The sequence below is a fragment of the Bos javanicus genome, chromosome 10 (genome assembly GCF_032452875.1).
Source record: "Bos javanicus breed banteng chromosome 10, ARS-OSU_banteng_1.0, whole genome shotgun sequence".
Lineage (NCBI taxonomy): Eukaryota > Metazoa > Chordata > Mammalia > Artiodactyla > Bovidae > Bos > Bos javanicus.
In genome coordinates, this window is record NC_083877.1 from 99960212 (window position 1) to 99983103 (window position 22892).

At 36.6% G+C, this 22892-nt stretch overlaps 1 protein-coding gene across 11 annotated transcripts in view; it reads right to left on the reverse strand.

The window, feature by feature from the left end:
- EML5 (EMAP like 5) overlaps positions 1 to 22892 on the reverse strand; it is a 159899-nt gene that overhangs the window by 80444 nt on the left and 56563 nt on the right. For all 11 annotated transcript variants that reach the window (XR_009738865.1, XR_009738864.1, XM_061429644.1 and 8 more), the window contains exons 8-14: positions 20803 to 20940; positions 15146 to 15402; positions 13814 to 14026; positions 4059 to 4226; positions 3281 to 3387; positions 2659 to 2777; positions 475 to 665 (exon numbers count right to left, since the gene is read on the reverse strand). Coding sequence is in view for 9 of the 11 variants with exons in the window: in XM_061429644.1 (XP_061285628.1) it covers positions 475 to 665; positions 2659 to 2777; positions 3281 to 3387; positions 4059 to 4226; positions 13814 to 14026; positions 15146 to 15402; positions 20803 to 20940 (1193 nt within the window). In the remaining 2 variants the exon portion in view is untranslated. The remainder of the gene's footprint in view (positions 1 to 474; positions 666 to 2658; positions 2778 to 3280; positions 3388 to 4058; positions 4227 to 13813; positions 14027 to 15145; positions 15403 to 20802; positions 20941 to 22892) is intronic.

Below are 22892 nucleotides of genomic sequence, written 5' to 3' on the forward strand. Positions count from 1 at the left end.
TAGGTACACCCCTTCCTTTCCTTCTCTAAGAATAAGAATATAAAGAGGTGTATCAGTTATGACTCTTCTGTGTTTTCTCCCTTGGTAAACCTGAACATGTTACTATCATGATAGAAAAATAGAAACACAGTCGTCCTATTTGTTACAGAACATTTCTTAGATAATTTATTTTAGATAATGAAAAAATCAGACTTCTTACCTTAATGTTACTCACAGATTAAAAAAAAAATATTATTCTGACAGAAAGAAGTGAACCCAGAGCTCACCGTTCAAAATTCAAATTATAATAATAAGTAAAACAATAAAACTCTAAGGAGAACTATAATAAAGAATTTTCATTTGTAATATGAAAATAAAATCCCATTCTAAAGAATTCATTTCCAAGAACACAAAAGGAAAAAAAATGGACTAATCTAACTTTAAACCCCAAGGTCTAGCCTGTCTAACCTGTTATCACATAGTCTTTCAAAGGACCTACCTGGCCTGTTGCCACGTAGTCTTTCAAAGGATGAAGAGCCAGGCAGAGAATGTCATCATCGTGACCCAGGTAAAAACGCTGTGTGTTCTGCTGGCGGTTATAAATGACACCCACTGCTGCCACATGGTATACAATTTCACCAATTTGAGTATAAAACAGATTACTTCGACAGTCATAACCTCTGTAACTAAATATAGAAAATATATCATATAACATTAACTTTGGTCTTTCACTGGTAAATACGGACTATACAGAGGATGTTTAATTTCCAGTTTTACAAGATATTAAATAATTTAAAAAAATACAAATATCTCAGATCCCAAAACTTTTGTGAACTGCTCTGATTACAGACACCTAAATCTAAGGTACAATACTCAGTGAAATAAAGTACAGAAAAGTGTATATTGTACATTACTATTTGCATAAATATAAATACTAAATTTAAATATTATAAAGCAAAAAGTTGCTTTTTTACAAGTGAAAGGTATAGAAAAGAATGTACATTTTTATTATATATAAATACATATACATAAAATGTACACTTGTATTATACATAAATATTTCTGAAATTAAGTAAAAGTAATTCCCTTTGGGTAAGATGGAATGATAGCTGGGAGGGCAGATGTAGGGAGAAGATCTTCAGAGTGTATCCTTTTACACACATTGTTGAACAATGAAAATATTATATATATATATAAACAAAAATAAGTTTAAACTACGATTTAAAAATAATATATACATCCAGAAAAAAGTAGCTAGGTCCTCTAAAAATGACCAATATAATTCCATTTATAGGAACCTGATTTGCACTTCAAAGAAACCCAATTCATAAAACCTAAGTACAGAGAAATATTGCCATTTGAGTCATTTGCAGTAACATGGACGGACCTAGAGACTGCCACACTGAGTGAAGCAAGTCAGAGAGAGAAAGACAAATATCGCGTACTGTCACTTACATGTGGAACCTTAAAACATGGTACCAGTGAACTTACTTACAAGACAGAACAGAGTCACAGATGTAGAAAACAAACAGGTTACCGGGGGGAAACTGAGGGGAGGGATAAACTGAGAGATGGGGACTGACATACACACACTGTACGTAAAGCAGGTAACTAATAAGGACATACCGCATGACACAGGGAACACCACCCAATACTCTATCATGGTCTACAGGGGAAAAGAGTCTAAAAAAGGGTAGACACATGTGTATGTGCAACTGATTCCGTTTGCTGCACACCTGAAACTAACACATAGTGAATCAACCACACTCCAACAAAAATAAACAAAAACCCCCAAATGCTTCCACTGGAGGTAAAAAAGCTTTTACTAAATAAATCTGTTTTCAAATTCTTAAAAACATTATAAGCCAGGTAAGAGGATTACAAGGTGAAGGGAAGGAAAGAGCTGGATTGGAGACTCTGGTGTCCCAGGATGAAATGTGAGCCCAGGATTGCCAGGTGTTCTAAGAGAACCCAGAGACAGTATTTTATTGAAATTAAGACATGAAGGCCAAATTGCTTAGGCTAAAACAAGCCACAATATCATTCCAAATTAGACATATTTAGGGGAGCAGAGAAGGCAATGGCACCCCACTCCAGTCCTCTTGCCTGGAAAATCCCATGGATGGAGGAGCCTGGTAGGCCGCAGTCCATGGGGTCGCTAAGAGTCGGACACGACTGAGCGACTTTGCTTTCACTTCTCACTTTCATGCACTGGAGAAGGAAATGGCAACCCACTCCAGTGTTCTTGCCTGGAGAATCCCAGGGACGGGGAGCCTGCTGGGCTGCCGTCTCTGGGGTCGCACAGAGTCGGACACGACTGAAGCGACTTAGCAGCAGCAGCAGCAGCAGCAGCAGGAGAGATGATAATCTCTTATATTTCACTTATTTTTTCTTGTTTTAAGATAGATCAATTTCTTATAAACACTAAATTTTCACAAGATAATTTTTTATTTAACAAATACTTACATAGTGCTTATTATGTGCCAGATAATACTCTAAGTCACTACAAGTATTTACTTATCTACTCCCCACCAGAACCCTATGAAGTAAAGCACTGTTATCTCCATTTTACAGATGGTGAAACAGAGACAGAGAAGTTAAGTGACTTGCTCAAAGTCACACAGCTGGTAAATGTGAACCAAAATTCAAACACATAAATGAAAAGTAGTTGTTTTGTACCCGTGAACAAAGTGTAACCGAATACTATTTCCTGGAGCCCGCTCTCTTCTTTTAGAAGTACCACTTTTTTGTTTCTCTTTGTATTGTTCTTTAAGCTGAGGTAGATCTTCTTTGTAAACCTTTAAATAATGTACATAAGTAGAAATATTCTTAGAATATAAATTAATAAAGGTGTTGTAGATTCCTAATGTAACTTCAGACATTGTGTAACTATGATCACTAAACTTCTAATAACTAAAATAGGAAGGTTCTTTTTGAAATTTACTTCCTTGGAAAGACAAACTAATTTACATTGTCTAAGTATCAAACTGACAGATACATATTCAGTTTCCATGAATTTTTTATACTTCGTAAGAGAACATTTTAAAGGAAATCAATGTAAGTGTACTGTGACAAAAAGCACATATATTATATAATAAAACACAATACAGGCACAGTTAGTATATCAAGCACTTAATATAAATAACATTTTATACAACTATACTTTAACTCTGAAAGAGGGAAACAGCCATACATTTCTTGGAAACTTACAAACCACGAAAGATAACAATAGATGAGTAAACAAGGAGCAAGATAAAGAAGAAATTTTTTCAGGAAAAGCTCATGTGGTAATAAAAATTACCTGCCGACGGTAAGTGAGCTGGGTCTCTTGCTCAATTTCAGAATCCAGTTCTGGAACATCAGACAGGTCTGAATCTGATTCATCACTATTAGAGTCTGCAAGACTTTCTGTAATTTATAAAAATGCATCATTACTTGTTTAAGTAAGATTCACTTTCAAAACAGCACAATAAAATTAAGGATTGCAAGCTGACTGTGCCAACTGACATGGAGACAGGCTACGAAACAATCAAATGAAATGACCTATTCAAGTGACACAGATGTCAGTAAACTGTACTACATATTCTCTTCCTCTCCACTCACTGCAAACTCAATAGTTCCTTTAAATCCCTTCACTGGCTCCCCAATGACCGCTACATCAAATTTAAATGTCTGTGCAAATATAAGTAAATATAACCTATAATTAACATGAAAAACAGCTAGAAAAAACGACATGTAAGAGCGGAACTGACATTAGATCATTTTTCTTGTCAAAAAAAAAAAAACAAAAACAAATATAAAACCCATCTCCCAGAGACTGTATTAAATATTTGCTTTATTAATGGATGTTTTTCACTCATCAGCTAGATTAAAGTGTAACCAAAGTACTTTGTCGTCCATGCTCTGTGACATTTGACTTTAAACATATAGACTTAATATTTTAATTTAAAATTTCCACTGATAATAATCTGTACTGTTAACATAAGGCTAGTGTACATTTCAATGGTAAAATCATTATTTGGGAGTTACATGAAGAGTTATTTGGCAGAAAAATTGTTCAGGCAGTATGTACTACTCACCTTGGGGTGCTATGTGAAGAGCATCCTTTAGTTTTCTTTCAGGAATAAATTTCCACTGAAAGACAGAGTGATCTGCTCCACCAATAGAAATAACCCACTGATAATCATGTGACCATCTCACATTCGTTACATGAGCTGAATGGCCAATATATTTTTTAAACTTGGCCCCTATAACAAAAATATACCTTTAAATTGATAAACAAATGCCAATACACACAAAAGCCAATATAAACAATAATTTCTCTACCTGAACCAATGCATCCTACTTCTATTACCTTAGTTATGATCAAAGGGGAAAAATATTAATTCAAAAACTCAGTGAACAAATGAATGAGTGTACATGAAGGGTAGAACTCTTTGCTCTACTGATTCACAATATAATTTGGTAAGAATCACAAGGGTTGTGAGGCATTATCTTACTGCTTTAAGAACTGCCTGCAGCAACAAGAGTTTTCATTTCACAATGTTTTCATATTAGGATATTTGAATGTTTTGGCCTGAGGCCTTCAGTCTTAAGTGACATTGACCAATCTAATCTTGCCCCACTATTCTCAGCCCTAGCTGAGGAATATCCTGTTAAAGCTTAAGTCATCAATAAAATACACATAAAAAGGACTACACACCAAAACTAAATGGGATTTATGCCAGGAATGCAAGGTTGGTATAGTATACAAAAATCAATGTAATATACCATATAACCAAAATAAAAAATGTTCAGTTGTCCTAACAACTGTCTTTTACAGTCATTTTTAAACCTATGTATTCTGTATAATGTCTTTCAACGGGGGTTTGCCCACTGTTTTAATGTCTAGATTCAGATGTGATTTCTGCACAGACAGTGGCGTGTCCTTTTGGATACATCACTCCCAGGGCACAGTTCTATCATTAGTGATATTAAGTAGCAGCATTCGGAAACGGATTTCTCCAATTGTAAACGAGTTGTTTAACTTTCTGGCTAATTTTTAACAAAATCCGTGTGATGATGGGAACCATTTTTGTGATTCTAAAGTTCAGAATACATTTTCTATATTCTGCTTAGATAAACCTGATATTTGGCAACATGCCCATGTCCCTGTGAGAGTACAGTAAACAGAATAATGTTTGACTTCATTTTGACAATGTTTTAAAAGCTTTATATGAAGTTATATAAGGCCTGTATTTCAGTATGACAAAGATCCATCAATTATAAACTTCAGAAAAACTTTCACCTTGGCCATGAAATTAGGGATAGCCATCTTAATCAAAGAATAAATGTTTTAACCAAAACTATATGAATTACAATTTACTTCTACCCAAGAGAAATGCTATTATTTCAGGAATCAATTTTTTATGTAGCTTAATAGAAGTCAGTAACCTTCTAGATGGGTAACTTGCCACAATTCACTCCACAAAGTCTGGTAAGTTAAGACTGAGTCCCATCCTTCTTATATGAGAATGCACTATTTGCCTGTCAAGAGGACTTTGGTTATTACTTCCTTTGATGGGGCCCTTCACATACTCTTGGGCACCAGAGCGTTCTAAACATTAACGCCAGAAATTTTAGCAAATAAATTCCAAGTTTTTTAAATGTACTAATTTTGTTATGTTTAGAGCAAATGAAGAAGAGTTATTCGAGCACCTATTCTATTTAACTGTATTGGGTTAACAGCTCCAAGAAAGGTACAGATAATCCTGTAAGGTTTTCCAAGTTATTTTCTCTGTGACTTTTCTAAGATAAATTGCTCTGGAAGAACCAAGGCAATTCAACAAGGAAGCTATGGAATAAGTTTAAGAGAAGCCAGCTATTTCTAATCAAAGTATTAGAAATACTTTGACTGTATTAATGACTATTCAATAACCAATACTGTTTAACTATGATAAACAGTTTATCTTAAAAGTATACCTTAGATATCCTATCTTTTAAGAAGTGACCCTGACTCACCAAGACCAACGACATCCTCTTACATGCTTCCAGAATTCCCAGTGATTACCCCATGTGACTATGACACTGAAATACAATAGTCTATTTACTTGGTAACCCTTCTAATAAACTATAAGCTCTTTGAGGATAGGATGGTATCTAATTTATCATACACCTCTAACGCCTGACACATAGAAATGTTCATTAGGTATTTGAGAAAAGAGAAAGAAAGGAAAAGAAAAAAAAAAAGATTCTATTTCCTCTCACTCTTGCCTATACACTTGAACTGAAACTCTAGATTTACAGGAGGCAAGAAGAGTGCTGAGAGGGCATGAACTCCAACCCTTATTATGAATCATTAAAGGGGACAAAAAGTCTGATGTAAAGAATATTAGAGTTGAAATCAAAAGACTAGAGTTTGAGCATTATCTTGATGACTTAAAAAGACAGGAGCTTGAGTACATCATTTAACCTCTCTTAGACTACATTTCTATTTTAGTATAAATTGGATTATAAGCTCTCAAAGGCCCTTCATTATTAATACTGACCTATGATAAGAAATGATTAAAAAAAACAGGTAAGACCTAAACAGTATGTCCTCAAATAGGACTAATATCTCAGAGAAAAGATTTACCAAGAAAAGCTGGTATGGTTACAGAAGCTTTCATAATTTAAATGAGAAGAGAATGACAATTCTTGGTGAGGATAAAGCAGTATACTGCAATATTTATGTTTCAGTGGTCTCATTTCTTTTCTCATTTATTTTGGGGTGTATTTTAACACAAAGTTAACACAAGCTAAATCTCTTCATTAAATTGTAGTAATGTGACAAAAGATTTTTCCCATTTAACAGTGTTTTGAGTGTTTGAGTGTTTTGAGTATCTTGAGAAATCTGTATGCAGGTCAGGAAGCAACAGTTAGAACTGGACATGGAACAACAGACTGGTTCCAAATAGGAAAAGGAGTACGTCAAGACTGTATATTGTCACCCTGCTTATTTAACTTATATGCAGAGTACATCATGAGAAACGCTGGGCTGGAAGAAGCATAAGCTGGAATCAAGATTGCCTGGAGAAATATCAATAACCTCAGATATGCAGATGACACCACCCTTATGGCAGAAAGTGAAGAGGAACTCAAAAGCCTCTTGATGGAAGTGAAAGTGGAGAGTGAAAAAGTTGGCTTAAAGCTCAACATTCAGAAAACTAAGATCATGGCATCTGGTCCCATCACTTCATGGGAAATAGATGGGGAAACAGTGGAAACCGTGTCAGACTTTATTTGTTTGGGCTCCAAAATCACTGCAGATGGTGACTGCAGCCATGAAATTAAAAGACGCTTACTCCTTGGAAGGAAAGTTATGAGCAACCTAGATAGCATATTGAAAAGCAGAGACATTACTTTGCCAACAAAGGTCCGTCTAGTCAAGACTATGGTTTTTCCTGTGGTCATGTATGGATGCGAGAGCTGGACTGTGAGGAAGGCTGAGCGCTGAAGAATTGATGCTTTTGAACTGTGGTGTTGGAAAAGACTCTTGAGAGTCCCTTGGACTGCAAGGAGATCCAACTAGTCCATTCTGAAGGAGATCAGTCCTGGGATTTCTTTGGAAGGAATGATGCTAAAGCTGAAACTCCAGTACTTTGGCCACCTCATGCGAAGAGTTGACTCATTGGAAAAGACTCTGATGCTGGGAGGGATTGGGGGCAGGAGGAGAAGGGGACGACAGAGGATGAGATGGCTGGATGGCATCACTGACCTGATGGATGTGAGTCTGAGTGAACTCCGGGAGTTGGTGATGGACAGGGAGGCCTGGTGTGCTGCAATTCATGGGGTCGCAAAGAGTCGGACACGACTGAGCGACTGAACTAAACTGAACTGAATAGTGTTTTGATGACCTTAAAACTTCTAGATGTAAAATATAGGAGAATATCTTTTTTAGCTCTAGTAAAAAGGCAGAGGAACCAGAGATTAAATTGCCAACATCTGCTGGATCATCAAAAAAGTAAAAGAGTTCCAGAAAAACATCTATTTCTGCTTTACTGACTATGCCAAAGCCTTTGAATGTGTGAATCACAATAAACTGTGGAAAATTCTTCAAGAGATGGGAATACCAGACCACCTAACCAGCCTCTTGAGAAACCTGTATGCAGGTCAGGAAGCAACAGTTAGAACTGGACATGGGACAAGAGACTGGTTCCAAATAGGAAAAGGAGTACATCAAGGCTGTATATTGTCACCCCGCTTATTTAACTTCTATGCAGAGAACATCATGAGAAACGCTGGGCTGGAAGAAGCACAAGCTGGAATTAAGATTGCCAGCTGCTGCTGCTGCTAAGTCGCTTTAGTTGTGTCCAATTCTGTGCGGCCTCATAGATGGCAGCCCACCAGGCTCCACCGTCCCTGGGATTCTGCAAGCAAGAACACTGGAGTGGGTTGGCATTTCCTTCTCCAATGCATGAAAGTGAAAAGTGAAAGTAAACTCGCTTAGTCATGTCCGACTCTTAGCAACCCCATGGACTGCAGCCCACCAGGCTTCTTCATCCATGGGATTTTCCAGGCAAGAGTACTGGAGTGGGGTGCCATTGCCAGGAGAAATATCAATAACCGCAGATATGCAGATGACACCACCCTTAGGGCTGAAGGTGAAGAACTAAAGAGCCTCTTGATGAAAGTGAAAGAGGAGAGTGAAACAGTTGGTTTAAAGGTCAACATTCAGAAAACTAAGATCATGGCATCTGGTCCCATCACTTCATGCCAGATAGATGGGGAAACAGTGGAAACAGTGGCTGACTTTATTTATCTGGGCTCCAAAATCACTGCAGATGGTGACTGCAGTCATGAAATTAAAAGACGCTTACTCATTGGAAGGAAAGTTATGAGCAACCTAGATAGCATACTGAAAGCAGAGACATTACTTTGCCAACAAAGGTCCATCTAGTCAAGGCTATTGTTTTTCCAGTGGTCATGTATTGATGTGAGAGTTGGACTGTGAAGAAGGCTGAGTGCCGAAGGTGCTTTTGAACTGTGGTGTTGGAGAAGACTCTTGAGAGTCCCTTGGACTGCAAGGAGATCCAACCAGTCCATCCTAAAGGAGATCAGTCCTGCGTGTTCATTGAAAAGACTGATGTTGAAGCTGAAACTCCAATACTTTGGCCACCTGATGCAAAGAGCTGACTCATCTGAAAAGACCCTGATGCTGGGAAAGATTGAGGGCAGGAGGAGAAGGGGACGACAGAAAATGAGATGGTTGGATGGCATCACCGACTCAATGGACATGAGTCTGGGTAAACTCTGGGAGTTGGTGATGGACAGGGAGGCCTGGCGTGCTGCGGCCCATGGGGTAGCAAAGAGTCGGACATGACTGAGTGACTGAACTGAACTGAAAAAGTAGAATTCCTTATACACAAAACAGGATTGTTCAGAAAAAAAGGAGAAACTGCCTTGAGTACACTGAAAGGAAAACTAGTCAACCAAAGATATCATTAAGAAAATAAAACGACAAGTCACAAACTCAGAAAAGACATTTGTAATCCATAAAAATTACAGATCATTTGTACCTAGAGTATATAAAATTATTTCCATTAAACAATAAAACAAACACCTCTAAAAATAGGCAAAAGATATGAACTTGTGTTTGATAGACAAGGAAGTGCAGAAAATTAAAAAATATTGGGAAAGATGGTCAACCTTATTATAAGTAGTAGAGAAATGTAAATTAAGACAATGTGACATCATTTACACTAACTAGATTTACAAGTAAAAACTATGGTGGCCAAGTGTGGAAGAAGATGTATTCAACAGGGTTGTGTAAAATGGTATAACTATTTTGGAAAACAGTTTGGCATCTTCTTATAAACTCTCTATGACTCAGCAATTTCACTCCTAAGTATACATCTCTGAAAAACTTGTAGTTATAACAAAAGACTGCAGAGAACCCACATGTCCACACAGGAGAATAAACACGGGAACTGTAGCTTGTCTCACAGCAGTTTTTACAGCAATGAGAGACAAACACGTAGCACGCTGCGCAGCAGCCTCTCAGAATCTGAGGCAAGCAAGCGGTGTTTGGGAAGTCTCTGTCACAGAGCTGTTTTATTGTTCGATATTTGTTTTTCCAAAGAAGTTTCTCCTGGAATCTAAAAATTTTTTTTTCCCCAATATAAATTTTCATTTGTCAGTAAGTATGGAAAGAGTCTTGGCAAGTATTAACGGTGATGAAGGGGTCAGACTAAATCACCCTGCCTGCACCTCTCCACCCGTCGCCACCCTGGCCTCCTCGCCCTCTACCACAGCCTCAGCGCTGCCGCCTGGGAAATGCCTGATCATTTGAGAGGGATTATGGTCAAGAGCAGAAGAATCCAGAGAGAAGGGGATAATAATAGACAGAAAGAAAGAAAGAAAAAAAGAAGAGTAATGCTTTGGACTGGGATTTGAGGGGGCTGGGCTTCCCTGGCAGCTCAGACAGTAAAGAATCCGCCTGCAGTGTGGGAGACCTGGGTTTGATCCCTGCATTGGGAAGATCCACTGGAGAAGGAAATGGAAAACCACTCCAGTGTTCTTGCCTGGAAAATCTGGACAGAGGAGCTTGGCAGGTTATAGTACATGGGATCGCAAGAGTTAGACACAACTTAGTGACTAAACCACCACCAAATTCTGGGTTAACTTCATTTTATGTTTCAATTACAATGATTCTATAACATAAGCAACTTCTATTAGTTAACTTCTTTCCACATTTTGTAAAAGCTATACTCCTTAGATTATAATGGATATTACCTAAGTGGTTAGCTAAAATACATTAATACATCAGTCTTTCCCAAACTTAAGTTGGATCAATGGTACAACTTACCACAATGAAGTAATGTACAACTGCCTAACTAATCTAAAAAAAAGATCCTGCCAGCTGTTTCATCTTGCCCATTTCTTATATAAAAAATTTCTTTTTTCTATAGTGATACTACTAGCTTTATGCTAGTTTGTAAATTCAATAAATACACAATCTTAAAATACTTCTACTAATCTTTTAAATATGCAGTTGTTATGTTTTGTCTTCTCTCCCAATTACCTACCCACAGTCTCAAGCTGACTCACAAATGCCTAGAAATAAAAACTCTTATCATAAAACAAAAGTCTAACAAAAATCTAAAAAAAGAGAAAATAAGAAAAACAATTTATACTTATATTCTTGAAGTAGTAACTGAAAAGACTAACTTTTCTTAAAGACTTTGATAAAATATTCCTACAGCAATTCAGAAAACTACTACATATTTTATAAATGAAACAAAATTATCAAGCAATAAAAATACTATCTTCTCTGTTGCAAAAGATAAAACTTGAGAGTAAATCACATCCATTTGATTAGGAAAATTCAGAAAATTAAAGTACTATTTTTTCCTGCATAGAGGTCACTATATGAAACAATGAGTTGAAGCAATGTCTAAGACGAATATTATCATGATTAATCTTACTAAATCTCATATCTTCTAAATAGGCAAGTATCATTTGAATCACAATAAAACTTGTGCCCGGTGACTCTCATGTCCTGGCTATGTGGTAGAATCCAGAAATAGGTTACTTCAATTGCTAGAGATTTAGCTAGCCTTTAACATCCTCAGCATTATTCATGGAGGCACTTTCACAGGCATCTGGGAAGCTGACACTGGCAGGCAGAAATGGGCAAGATGAAACAGCTGGCAGGATCTGGAGCTCACACTTGACTGCAGAGGCACAACAAATACCGATCTAGACTTCTGGGAAATGTGGGCCCTTAACCTTAATATCAGTGGACTACCTAAACTATTTGAATAAAACTATTTCTGCTGTTTCCAAAATTACCTTTTACTAAATTCCATTTTAACATTTTTCCAACCACTTTTATTAACATCCAGGTGAAAATTATGACTGTATCTGCTATAGATGTTGATACTCTTAAGAATATATTCAACTGTACCTAATATAAGGCCCCATACTATAGGAGAGAGGTCTTAGAAAACTAAATCTGAGAAGAAACTTGGCTTTCTCTGAGTAGCATGGTTTTATTTTTTTTAAATAGCTACAGTGAAAATTATTCTGTGCTTTACTTTATTTTTGGTTTCAGGAAGCTCAGATTCAGTTTTGATGTTTGACTACTGTCAATTTCTTTATCTGACTTTAACATGGTATTTCTATTTCCCTTGGTATGAATTCTTTACTTACATAATTATTTTAGTGCTGAGAGACTTGCCATAAGCTGACTCAAATACTTTCTGGAACAAGGCATGGAACAAATGAATAATAGAGTATTTCATGTAATTATCCTCATGTCTATTAACAGATCGATTAATATCATTTTAAAAGACACCCAAGAAAAAGAGGTCATACATAAAATATGTAGAAAATAACCAGTGATAAGACCCCTTAATTTTCTTCCACTGCCAGTAATGAAAAATAAATATCAGAACAATATATGTTAAGGGTTTAAGCAAAAACACTTTCTCAAAAACCAACAAACAAACCAATAGACTCCAAACTGTAACTTAAGCTTAGACAGCTGGCTACTTCATCAGAATTCTTAAGAAAATGTCAGAAAAATGTCTCATAAGAGATATACGTTCAGCAAGTTAAATGAGTAAAGATAACAAGTCATAAGAAAAGTATAACTATCATTGTATATTCTGACTATATGAAATAATTCTGGAAGTAGAAAGAAAAAATAACTTTAAAAAGAAAGAGGTAAAGTATTAGCCCATTTATAATATATGAATTAAAAAATAACTTTCTAGTACAGCCATTATGGAGAACAGTGTGGAGATTCCTTAAAAAACTGGAAATAGAACTGCCTTATGACCCAGCAATCCCACTGCTGGGCATACACACCGAGGAAATCAGAACTGAAAGAGACACATGTACCCCAATGTTCATCGCAGCACTGTTTATAATAGCCAGGACATGGAAGTAACCTAGACATCCATCAGCAGACGAATGGATAAAGAAAGCTGTGGTACATATACACAACGGAGTATTACCCAGCCATTAAAAAGAATACATTTGAATCAGTTCTAATGAGGTGGATGAAACTGGAGCCTACTATACAGAGTGAAGTAAGCCAGAAAGAAAAACACCAAGACAGTACACTAACGCATATATATGGAATTTAGAAAGATGGTAACAATAACCCTGTATGCGAGACAGCAAAAGAGACACAGATGTATAGAACAGTTGTTTGGGCTCTGTGGGAGAGGGCGAGGGTCGGATGATTCGGGGGAATGGCATGGGAACATGTATAATATCATATAAGAAAAGAATCACCAGTCCAGGTTCGATGCAGGATACAGGATGCTTGGGGCTGGTGCACTGGGATGACCTGGAGGGATGATACAGGGAGGGAGGTGGGAAGAGGGTTCAGGATGGGGAATACACGTATGCCCGTGGCGGATTCATGTTGATGTATGGCAGAACCAATACAATATTGTAAAGTAATTAGCCTCCAGTTACAATAAATAAATTTAAATAAAAAAAAAACAACAAAAAAAACTTTCTAATAAAAACTTCATATCCAAAGATAAAAGTAATAACATGACAATAATTTCTTAATTGCCAAAATATTGTAGCTATTTCTGTTCACTTTCATGATATCTTTCACCAGAGAGTCACTACACATATTTTAAAGAGTATAAACCCTCTTATTTATCTCAAGACTAATTTTCTGTAAGAACCTAAAGGTCACAGGTATACAGGATTCATTTTGATATTTGGCAAAACTAATACAATTTTGTAAAGTTTAAAAATAAAATAAAATTGTAGTTGAAAAAAAAAAAAAGAACATAAAGGTCTTTTGTAAGAGAGAGGTGAATTAATACTATTTTGAAAGAAAAGATACCTTTTCTTAAGCAAGGATATCGAAATAATTTTACAATTCCATAGTCATCAGCTGTAACTAAAACTTGGCCAATATAATTCCCATCTACTGAGTTTATATCATTAATATCTGAATACTTGGGCCAAATTCCATTTACTTCAAGGCCTGAAACGCATGTCCATGAAGCCCAATGAACACCTTTTATTTCTTCTTTACTTGCCACTTCTTTTCCTCCTAAAAATAAATTTAATTAATTAGTATTAATTTAAGAAGTTACTTCCTTTAATTTTTACTCAAGCATAAGTTATACTGATAACATGGTAAATTCCAAAATTTAAGGATCTTTCCAATCCAGTTAAAGGAGAATACATGAATAGGTAAGTGACTACAGTAAGGAAAAGAGAAAATTAAGTGCAAGGATAAAATTTAAAAAAAAAAAAAAAAGCCACTACCAATATTATACTGATTCAAAGAAATATAGCTCTGATGATGATGTAGCTTAGCAGGGTCACCCATGTGGACAATAAAACTGAACTATATTAAAGTCATGCTATAGATTAGTCACAATGGGGTAACTTCGAAGGAAAAGTAAAAGTTATAAGAAAGTAGCAAATCATGTATTAAAAAAGAAACCTAAGAAGATACATAGTTGAGGAAAAAAAAGATAATTGAAAGGATCATAAAAGAAGGATGAATGACAAGTAATACATTTACATTAGGCAACATGACTTCAGGATTGGTCAGTCTTCGTAAGATACAGACTGTTAACAAAAACTGAGTGATATATTAATTATGCAGCTAGTCTTATTAAATAAAGTACTGCAATATAGTTACTAATTCATTAAGCATCATACTAAAGTACTGAGAGATATTTTGATGATTCTGTCTTTATTCTTCTCTTTTTAAAGCTTTCATGAAAAGTCTGTTTTTCAAAATTAGTTTGTTAGCTACATTATTAATATTTGCAAAGTTTGAGATGATAACAGAAGACAAAACAATTTATAGTCAGACATTTATACCCATTATATTTAGTTAATTAGCTGCATCCATTAAAAGTGACATTTTGACTTTCTAATACATACTAGGACTTCACCATATGCTACTCGTACGGCATGGGATTCAACATAAAATAAGTATGTCTTAGATCCTCCAAACGAAGTTTTAATTAAGAACCAAAGGATTTCAAATGATAAGGCAGACTTGTAGAAGAGATCACAATGCCTCCAATATTAGCTCAGATTTTCTTTGATGTCCTATACTCAAATGTAACTGACACTCTGCCTCCAGCAAAATCTAAGATATTTTAAAGGAACTAAAAATCTACAAATTGTATAAAATTTGCAGGGTTTTTACCTGGCATCCTGTAGAGAAGTCTTTTACCGTTCCCATCATTCGTCTGTAAATACCTGCTGTCTGAGGACCAGTCTAGGTGAGTGATGAAACTAAGTGACCCAACACACTCCCCGAGCTTCTTGTAGCGCTGAGCAACCCCATAAACATCGACTGAGCTGTCGTTGCAGCCGACGGCAAGGTAAGCTCCGTCTGGTGAGTACTTTAACTCATGAATTGCCTCCTTCCGATCTTTAATATGCACAACTTCTGTCATATCTCTATAAAGAAAAACAAGAGAGACCATGGGGGAAAACGTCACTACAGAATTAGTTCAGTTTTCCAATGTGTCTAAAATGACTGTATCAAGTATTTATAAACCATAAAATAAATACAAATGATACAAGTAGTGTTAATTCAGGAACAATTTTGCTGAACAGAAATATATGAGGACAATACATGCTAGAAGTAGAGAAAAATGCTAAAGTTCAGTTCCTAAATTACTTAATTTTAAGTAGTTCAGAGATTCATATTAAATTTCCAAAGTAATACAAAAATAGAAATCAAGCCATGGGATTTTTATGATGAAGCTTCTTACAAGTACTGAGCTTATAAAAAAAATACTTAATTATAAACACCATGATATTCAAATTAAATTTTTGTAATGAACCAAATGTACAAAATTATACCCAGGAAATAAAGGAGACATTGATTTCAGTAATATACTTGAATATATATCTGTATATAGCTACCATGTTATTTTTAGTTCAACCTCTCTGACCTCTTTGAATAGAACACAATTCTTCCCAATTAGCGATCATTTCAGTCAGCAGTGTTAAACATTTTTTTTAATGATGGCTTATAACTGACTCTCCAGAATAATACAGGTATTGGTAGTGGCCATAAAAATGGATCAGCAGCTGAATACTGCTGAGTTTGAAAGCACATGGAGGTGGTGGAGAGGCAGAGAAGAGGGGGAGGCAAGGGAGGGGCAGGGGGAGGCGAGGGTCTTATTTCCAACTGTTGCCACAGAGTTTTTTCCAAATAAATTTTGCATTACCCATCTGAAATGCTCCCAATAGATAATTCCAAGAATAGAAGTTTAAATGGCTATTTCCCAATTTTTACAGTTCCCGAATAGACAATTCAAAGTAATAAAATTCATATTTCTTTCAGAAACACTAAGTATTTAACTTTGTTTTAGACTCATGGGATATGAATATGAACTCATCTTCTGTGAGAGATGGAGACAAAGTAATTATACTTCATAGCTAAGAAAATGCAGTGAGTGCTCGGAAGGTTATGCATGAAGTTCTGTAAGAAACACTGAAAAAGGGTTCAGACTACAGGCAGGAAGGGAGTAAGGAAGAGTGATACCTATTTGAGCCTAAAGCCTGAGGGGCTGGCTAATTAAAAAAGAGGAGTGAAGGTTTTCCAGAAAGAGCACACAGAACGAGCAATGCCAAGTACACGGCACACATGAAGAACAGAGCTGCCCAGGTAGCGCTAGTGGCAAAGAACCCCCTGCCAATGCAGGAGATGTAAGAGACGCGGGTTTGATCCCTGGGTTGGGAAGATCCCCTGGAGGAGGGCATGGCCACCTATTTCAGTATTCTTGCCTGCAGAATCCCATAGAGAGAAGAGCCTGGCAGGCTACAGTCCACACAGGGTTGCAAAGAGTAGGACAAAACGGAAAGCAACTTAGCATAGCACAGATAATACAATGTGGAAACAAGGTAAGTGGGAAAAGTAACGACCTGATGGGGTTAAAGAGACACACTGAAGACAGTGTGTAACGGGTCTAATATGTTACCAAGGAACCTGGGCTTCATCCTGGTGTTAATCGTATAAAACAAGAGATTAAAATCATCTTCTTAACTATAAAAGGGAGTAAGAACAAAACAAAACAAATGAAGTGAAAAAAAAAAACTTTTTAAAAAAAGCTTTCCTTGTCAACATCACTCTTGCCTTACACTCTGCAACTTGCAAGGCCCTCTTCCTAAGCATAAATGAATGTATTTTTAGCTACCTGTACCTTTCCAGTGACTTCTTCCTTTAAGTTCTAATTAAATTCTTGCATCTTATCTCCCTTTCTCCATACCCATTCATCCATCTATCCACCCAGTTCAGTTCAGTCACTCAGTCATGTCTGACCCTTTGCGACCCCATAGACTGCAGCATGCTGGGGTTCCCTGTCCGTCACCAACTCCTAGAGTCTACTCAAACTCATTTCCATTGAGTTGGTGATTCCATCCAACCATCTCATCCTCTGTCATCCCCTTCTCCTCCTGCCTTCAGTCTTTCCCAGCATCAGGATCTTTTCAAATGAGTCAGTTCTTCGCATCAGGTGGCCAAAGTATTGGAGTTTCAGCTTCAGCATCAGTCCTTCCAATGAATATTCAGGACTGATTTCCTTTAGGACGGACTGGTTGGATCTCCCTGCAGTCCAAGGGAATCTCAAGAGTCTTCTCCAACACCACAGTTCGTGGCTCAGCTGGTAAAGAATCCACCTGCAATGCGGGAGACCTGGGTTCGACCCCTGTGTTGGGAAGATCCCGTGGAAGAGGGAAAGGCTACCCACTCCAGTATTCTGGCCTGGAGAATTCCATGGACTGTATAGACCATGGGGTCACAAAGAGTCAGACACAACTGAGCAACTTTCACTTCCATCCACCCATCCACCCACTAATCCATTCATCTAAATCTGTATGGAGTAAGATTTTTAAGAAAACATCTAAAGCACAATTTGATAGCTTCTATTTTTTGTATATTATTTATTAAAGATACGATCATTCCAATATCAACCACAAACATTAGTTAAATTGCTCATGGAAAGTTCTTCAGAGTTATTTTGTCTTTTTTTAAAGCTTTTGTTCGAGAGATTTATCTTGCCCAGTTAATGAGAGAAATGTGTGGATATCTCAGGTTGTCTCCTGCTTTCTACCACTACGCCCCTGCCAACCAACCAACACTCAAGCACACGCGCATGCACACACACACACACACACACACACACACACAAAACCAACAGTGATGAAAAAAGAGATTCTGATTGGTTTTATAGTATGTATTATGTTACCGTGCTAAGTCACTTCAGTCATGTCTGACTCTTTGTGACCCATGGACTGGAACCTGCCAGGCTCCTCTGTCCATGGGATTCTCTACACAAGAATACTAGAGTGGGTGGCCAAGCCCTTCTCCCACAGATCTTCCCAACTCAGGGACTGAACCCTCATCTCTTGTGTGTCCCGCATTGGCAGGTGGGTTCTTTACCACTACTTAACGTGATTACATAAATCACAGATGGTGACTGCAGCCACAAAATTAAAAGACGACTGCTCCTTGGAAGAAAGTTACGAAAAACCTTGACAGCACATTAAAAAGCTGAGACATCATTTTGCCAACAAAGGCCCATAAAGTCAAAGCTAAGTTTTCTCCAATAGTCATGTATGGATGGAAATTAGACCGTAAAGAAGGCTGAGCACTGAAGAATTGATGCTTTCTAACTGTGGTGCTGGAGAAGATTCTTGAGAGTCCTTTGCACTGCAAGGAGATCAAACCAGTCCATCCTAAAGGAGATCAACCCTGAATATTCATTGGAAGGACTGACGATGAAGCTGAAGCTCTAATACTCTGGCCACCTGATGTGAAGAGCTGACTCATTGGAAAAGACCTTGATGCTGGAAAAGGCTGAAGACAAAAGGAAAAGGGCAGAAGAGAATGAGATGGTTAGATAGCACCACCAACTTAATGGATATGAATCTGAGCAAACTCCAGGAGACAGTGGAGGACAGAGGAGCCTTGACATGCTGCAGTCCATGGGGTCACAAAGAGTTGGACACGATTTAGCGACTGAACAGTACAAACAGCAGGATTAAGACCAATTAGAAGTCTACTATAGATGGTGGTGGCTCAGAGTTCAGAAAGAAGTGAAATGATTTGAAACATACAATAGTAATCCTTACTGGTATATATATAATATATAGTATATATTAAAGATATTATAATTCTAATCTTATTCACAAACCTTTATCAAAATGCTCCTAGAAAACTCATAAGGTAAGAAAAATCAACAAGATATGGTTACTGGATTAGAAATGATAGTTAGAGAGGTATCAATGATAAAGCCTAGTTTTTTGACTTATTCAAGAACATGGACTATAGAGGCTTTTGCCAGAATAGTTCCCTGGTGGCCCAGTGGTTAGGATTCTAGGCTTTCACTGCCATGGCCAGGAGTTCCATCCCTGGTTGGAGAACTGAAAGTGCACAAGCCATGAGGCATATATTTTTGAGTTGCTAAAATACTTATTAGAGATAAGAAATTATTCACCTAGTTTCTTTCAGACAATAATGAAAGGGTAAGTAAATGTATAAATGAAAAAATAACCATCACTATTTTTAATGCATAGCAGCTTTTTGATAGAAATTCTTAGGTGTTTTACATGCATTTTAAATTCCTGGTTGGGAAACAATGCAAATGTACTTAAAGAAACTAAATTTTACTCCTAAAAATGTTTAAATGGCAAATTATATATTATGTATATTTTATCATAATAAAAAAAAATTAAGAGAAAAATCTCAGCATATCTCATTATAGAAACCCACCCCAGAATAGTCATATCTATAGAAGCTCAGAAGTATAAAAGCTTGATGAATTAGTATCTGAGGAAGTGAAAGATATTTTATACATGTTAAAAGAAAGACACTGAAGTAGAAATAAACAGGCTGGAGAGATGGGCACAATAGGCTTTGTCAAGAATTATAAACGTCATCTTAGGGATAGTGCAGTGCTTTTATCATCCTTTAGAGAGAGGAGGAATGCAAACAAACATGTTTGAAAAGGCGTCACTCTAAATGGAGAGTGGGAAAGGAACCTGAGGAAGCAGGAGATAGGGAGACCAGATGAGATGCTATTTCACCAATCCACCAGAAAGAAGTTAGGAAGTAGCAGAGGTCAGTACAAGAGTACAATGGTGAAAATGAAAGGAAGCAGATTAATTTGAGAGCTACTTAAGGAGGTAGGTTAGTCAGAATTCTGTGATTAATTAGACATGAGAGACAAAAGAGAATGGTTTCTGGACTGGGCAACTGGGTGGACGGTCCCATTATTCAGTAAACTAGATATGAAAAATATTATAAATACTTACTCTCATGAACACGTGTGGCTCAACAGCAAATTTTTAAATGACTGTATAGAAGTCAACTGACTGCACCATATCTATAGATATTCAACACAAGATGTTAACTGCTTTAACAATTTCTTTAAACTTTCTAACTATCCAAGTGAAGGAGGAGATGCAGGCACTTTTTTCCAAAGCATAAAGCTGCAAACAGCAACAAAACTATTCACTCATCTTTAACTGTTTCAAGGTCTCCTTCTCCCTATTCTATGGCAGAAGATCATTACTGAAAATCAATACTACCAAGAAATAGAAATCAAGACCCAAACTTGTCTCAAAATTTTATTCATTAATTTACTAAGCAGTCTTAATCTTCAAAACCAAAGTTTGAGTTAATTTTCTGACAAAGCCATTTTTATAAACATATTTTTTTATATTTCATGAAACTAATATCTGAAAAATATATTAATAAGGGAGAGGGAAAAGTGGGTAAATGTAGGCATTACAGACTCCATCTCACTTAACAGAAGCTTGTGTTCCAGTTTCTTCCCTAACACATACCTTACTCTAAGTACAGTGAATGAGCCATCCTTCATTCCAAGGGCAAGGTGGATCCCATCTACGTTTACAGCTGCACAACGAATTGGCTCTTCCATATTACACCTTGCTATTAGTGCATGATCAACCAGGCTCCATATTCTGTAACATTTAATTAAAATAAAAGAGTAGTTAGCTAATGTGTGCTTTAAAATGTTAGAATATATGAAAAAATGTTGGTTAAAATAATAATTTCATTTTAAGGAAGAAAGATAAATATAGGTTTATAACTGTATGCTCTGTAGCAAAGAATTCTTATCTACAAACTAGAAATACTGTTAATACTTAAAATGACAAGTGTTAATAGAATCCTTTATTTTTAAGACAATGTAATGACATTAATTTTTTCTAATCAGTTATTTTAGATAGATGATTTCTACCCTGATAAAAGGGGACATCTATCTATCTATCTATCTATATATATATATATAGTATACTGACATATGTATACACCATATTTATAGTCTTTTAACTTAAGAGTGACACTTCAGATTATGCAAATTCAGTCTTTTCCAGACTCTAATGTTAAAAAACTGCAACAAGTAGTAAAAAATACCCATTGTTTGAAAGTTAAGAATTATACTTCCAAATAACCTGAACAAAGACCAAAATTACCAATGAAAATTAGTAACATTTTGAATGAAACTATAACAAACTTTTACAGATTATATCTCACTTCTAGTGATTGGTCTGTTCAAGTTTTGTTTCTTCTTGACTCAATTATCACAGTTATGCCACTAGAAATCTATCCATTTCTTCTATGTTGTCCAGTTTGTTGGCATATAAATGTTCACAGTATGCTGTAACAACATTTTTTTGTATTTCTGTGGTATCAGTTATTTTTTCCTCTTTTTCATTTCTTATTTTGTTTGGTTGGGTCCTTTCTCTTTTCTTCTTGGTGAGTCTGACCAGAGGTTTGTCAATTTGTTCATCTTTTCAAAATATCAGCTCTTGGTTTTATTGATCTTTTCTCTTAAAAAATATTCTCTATTTATTTCCTATTTGGTCTTTATTGTTTCCTTCCTTCTGCTTACTCTGGGTTTTGCTTGTTCTTCTCTTTCTAATTCTTGTAGGTGGTAGGTTAGGTTGCTTGAAATTTTTCTTGTTTCTGGAGGAAGGCCTCTATCACTATAAATCTCCCTACTAAAACTGTTTCTGCTACATCCATAGATTTGTAAAGTTGTATTTTCACTTTTGCATGTGTCTACCTAACTCTATGATTTCTTCTTTGATTTCATCATCAACCCATCTATTTTTTAATAGCATGCTATTTAGTCTCGGGATCTACCAGCCTGGGGCTGCCCTGCTGGCTCACTCAGCTGATAAAGAATCCACCTGCAACGTGGGAGACCTGGGTTCGATCCCTGGGTTGGGAGGATCCCCTGGAGAAGGGAAAGGCTACCCACTCCAGTATTCTGGCCTGGGGAACTAACGCCATGGACCGTAGAGTCCATGGGGTCATAAAGAGTCAGACACTACTGAACGACTTTCACTCACTCACACTATTTAGTCTCCAAGTGGTTGTTCTTTTCCAGTTTTTTGTTCTATGGCTTATTCCCAGTTTTATACTGTTGTGGTCAGAAAGGATGCTTGAAATAATTTCTAGTATCTTAAAATTGCTAAGGCTTGTTTTTTGACCTAGTATGTGATCCATCCCAGATAATGTTTCAAGTGCAATTGGAATGAAAGGGTATTCCAGCCTTTTTTTTTCCTTAATTGGATATCAATTAAGTCCAACTGATCTATTGTGTAATTCAGAACTTCTGTTGCCTTGGTAGTTTTTGTCTGGATGATTTGTCCACTGATGTCAGTGGAGTGTTAAAGCCTACTATTATTGCATTACTGTAAATGTCTCCCTTCATGTCTGTATTTGTTCTATATATGTAGATGTTCCTATATTGGGTACTAGTGGTAAAGAACCCACCTATGTGGGTTCTATTTCTAGGTTGGGAGAATCCCCTGGAGGAGGGCATGGCAACCCACTCCAGTGTTCTTGTGTGGAGAAATCCTATGGACAGAGGAGCCTGGCAGGTTACAGTCCATAGGGTTGCAAA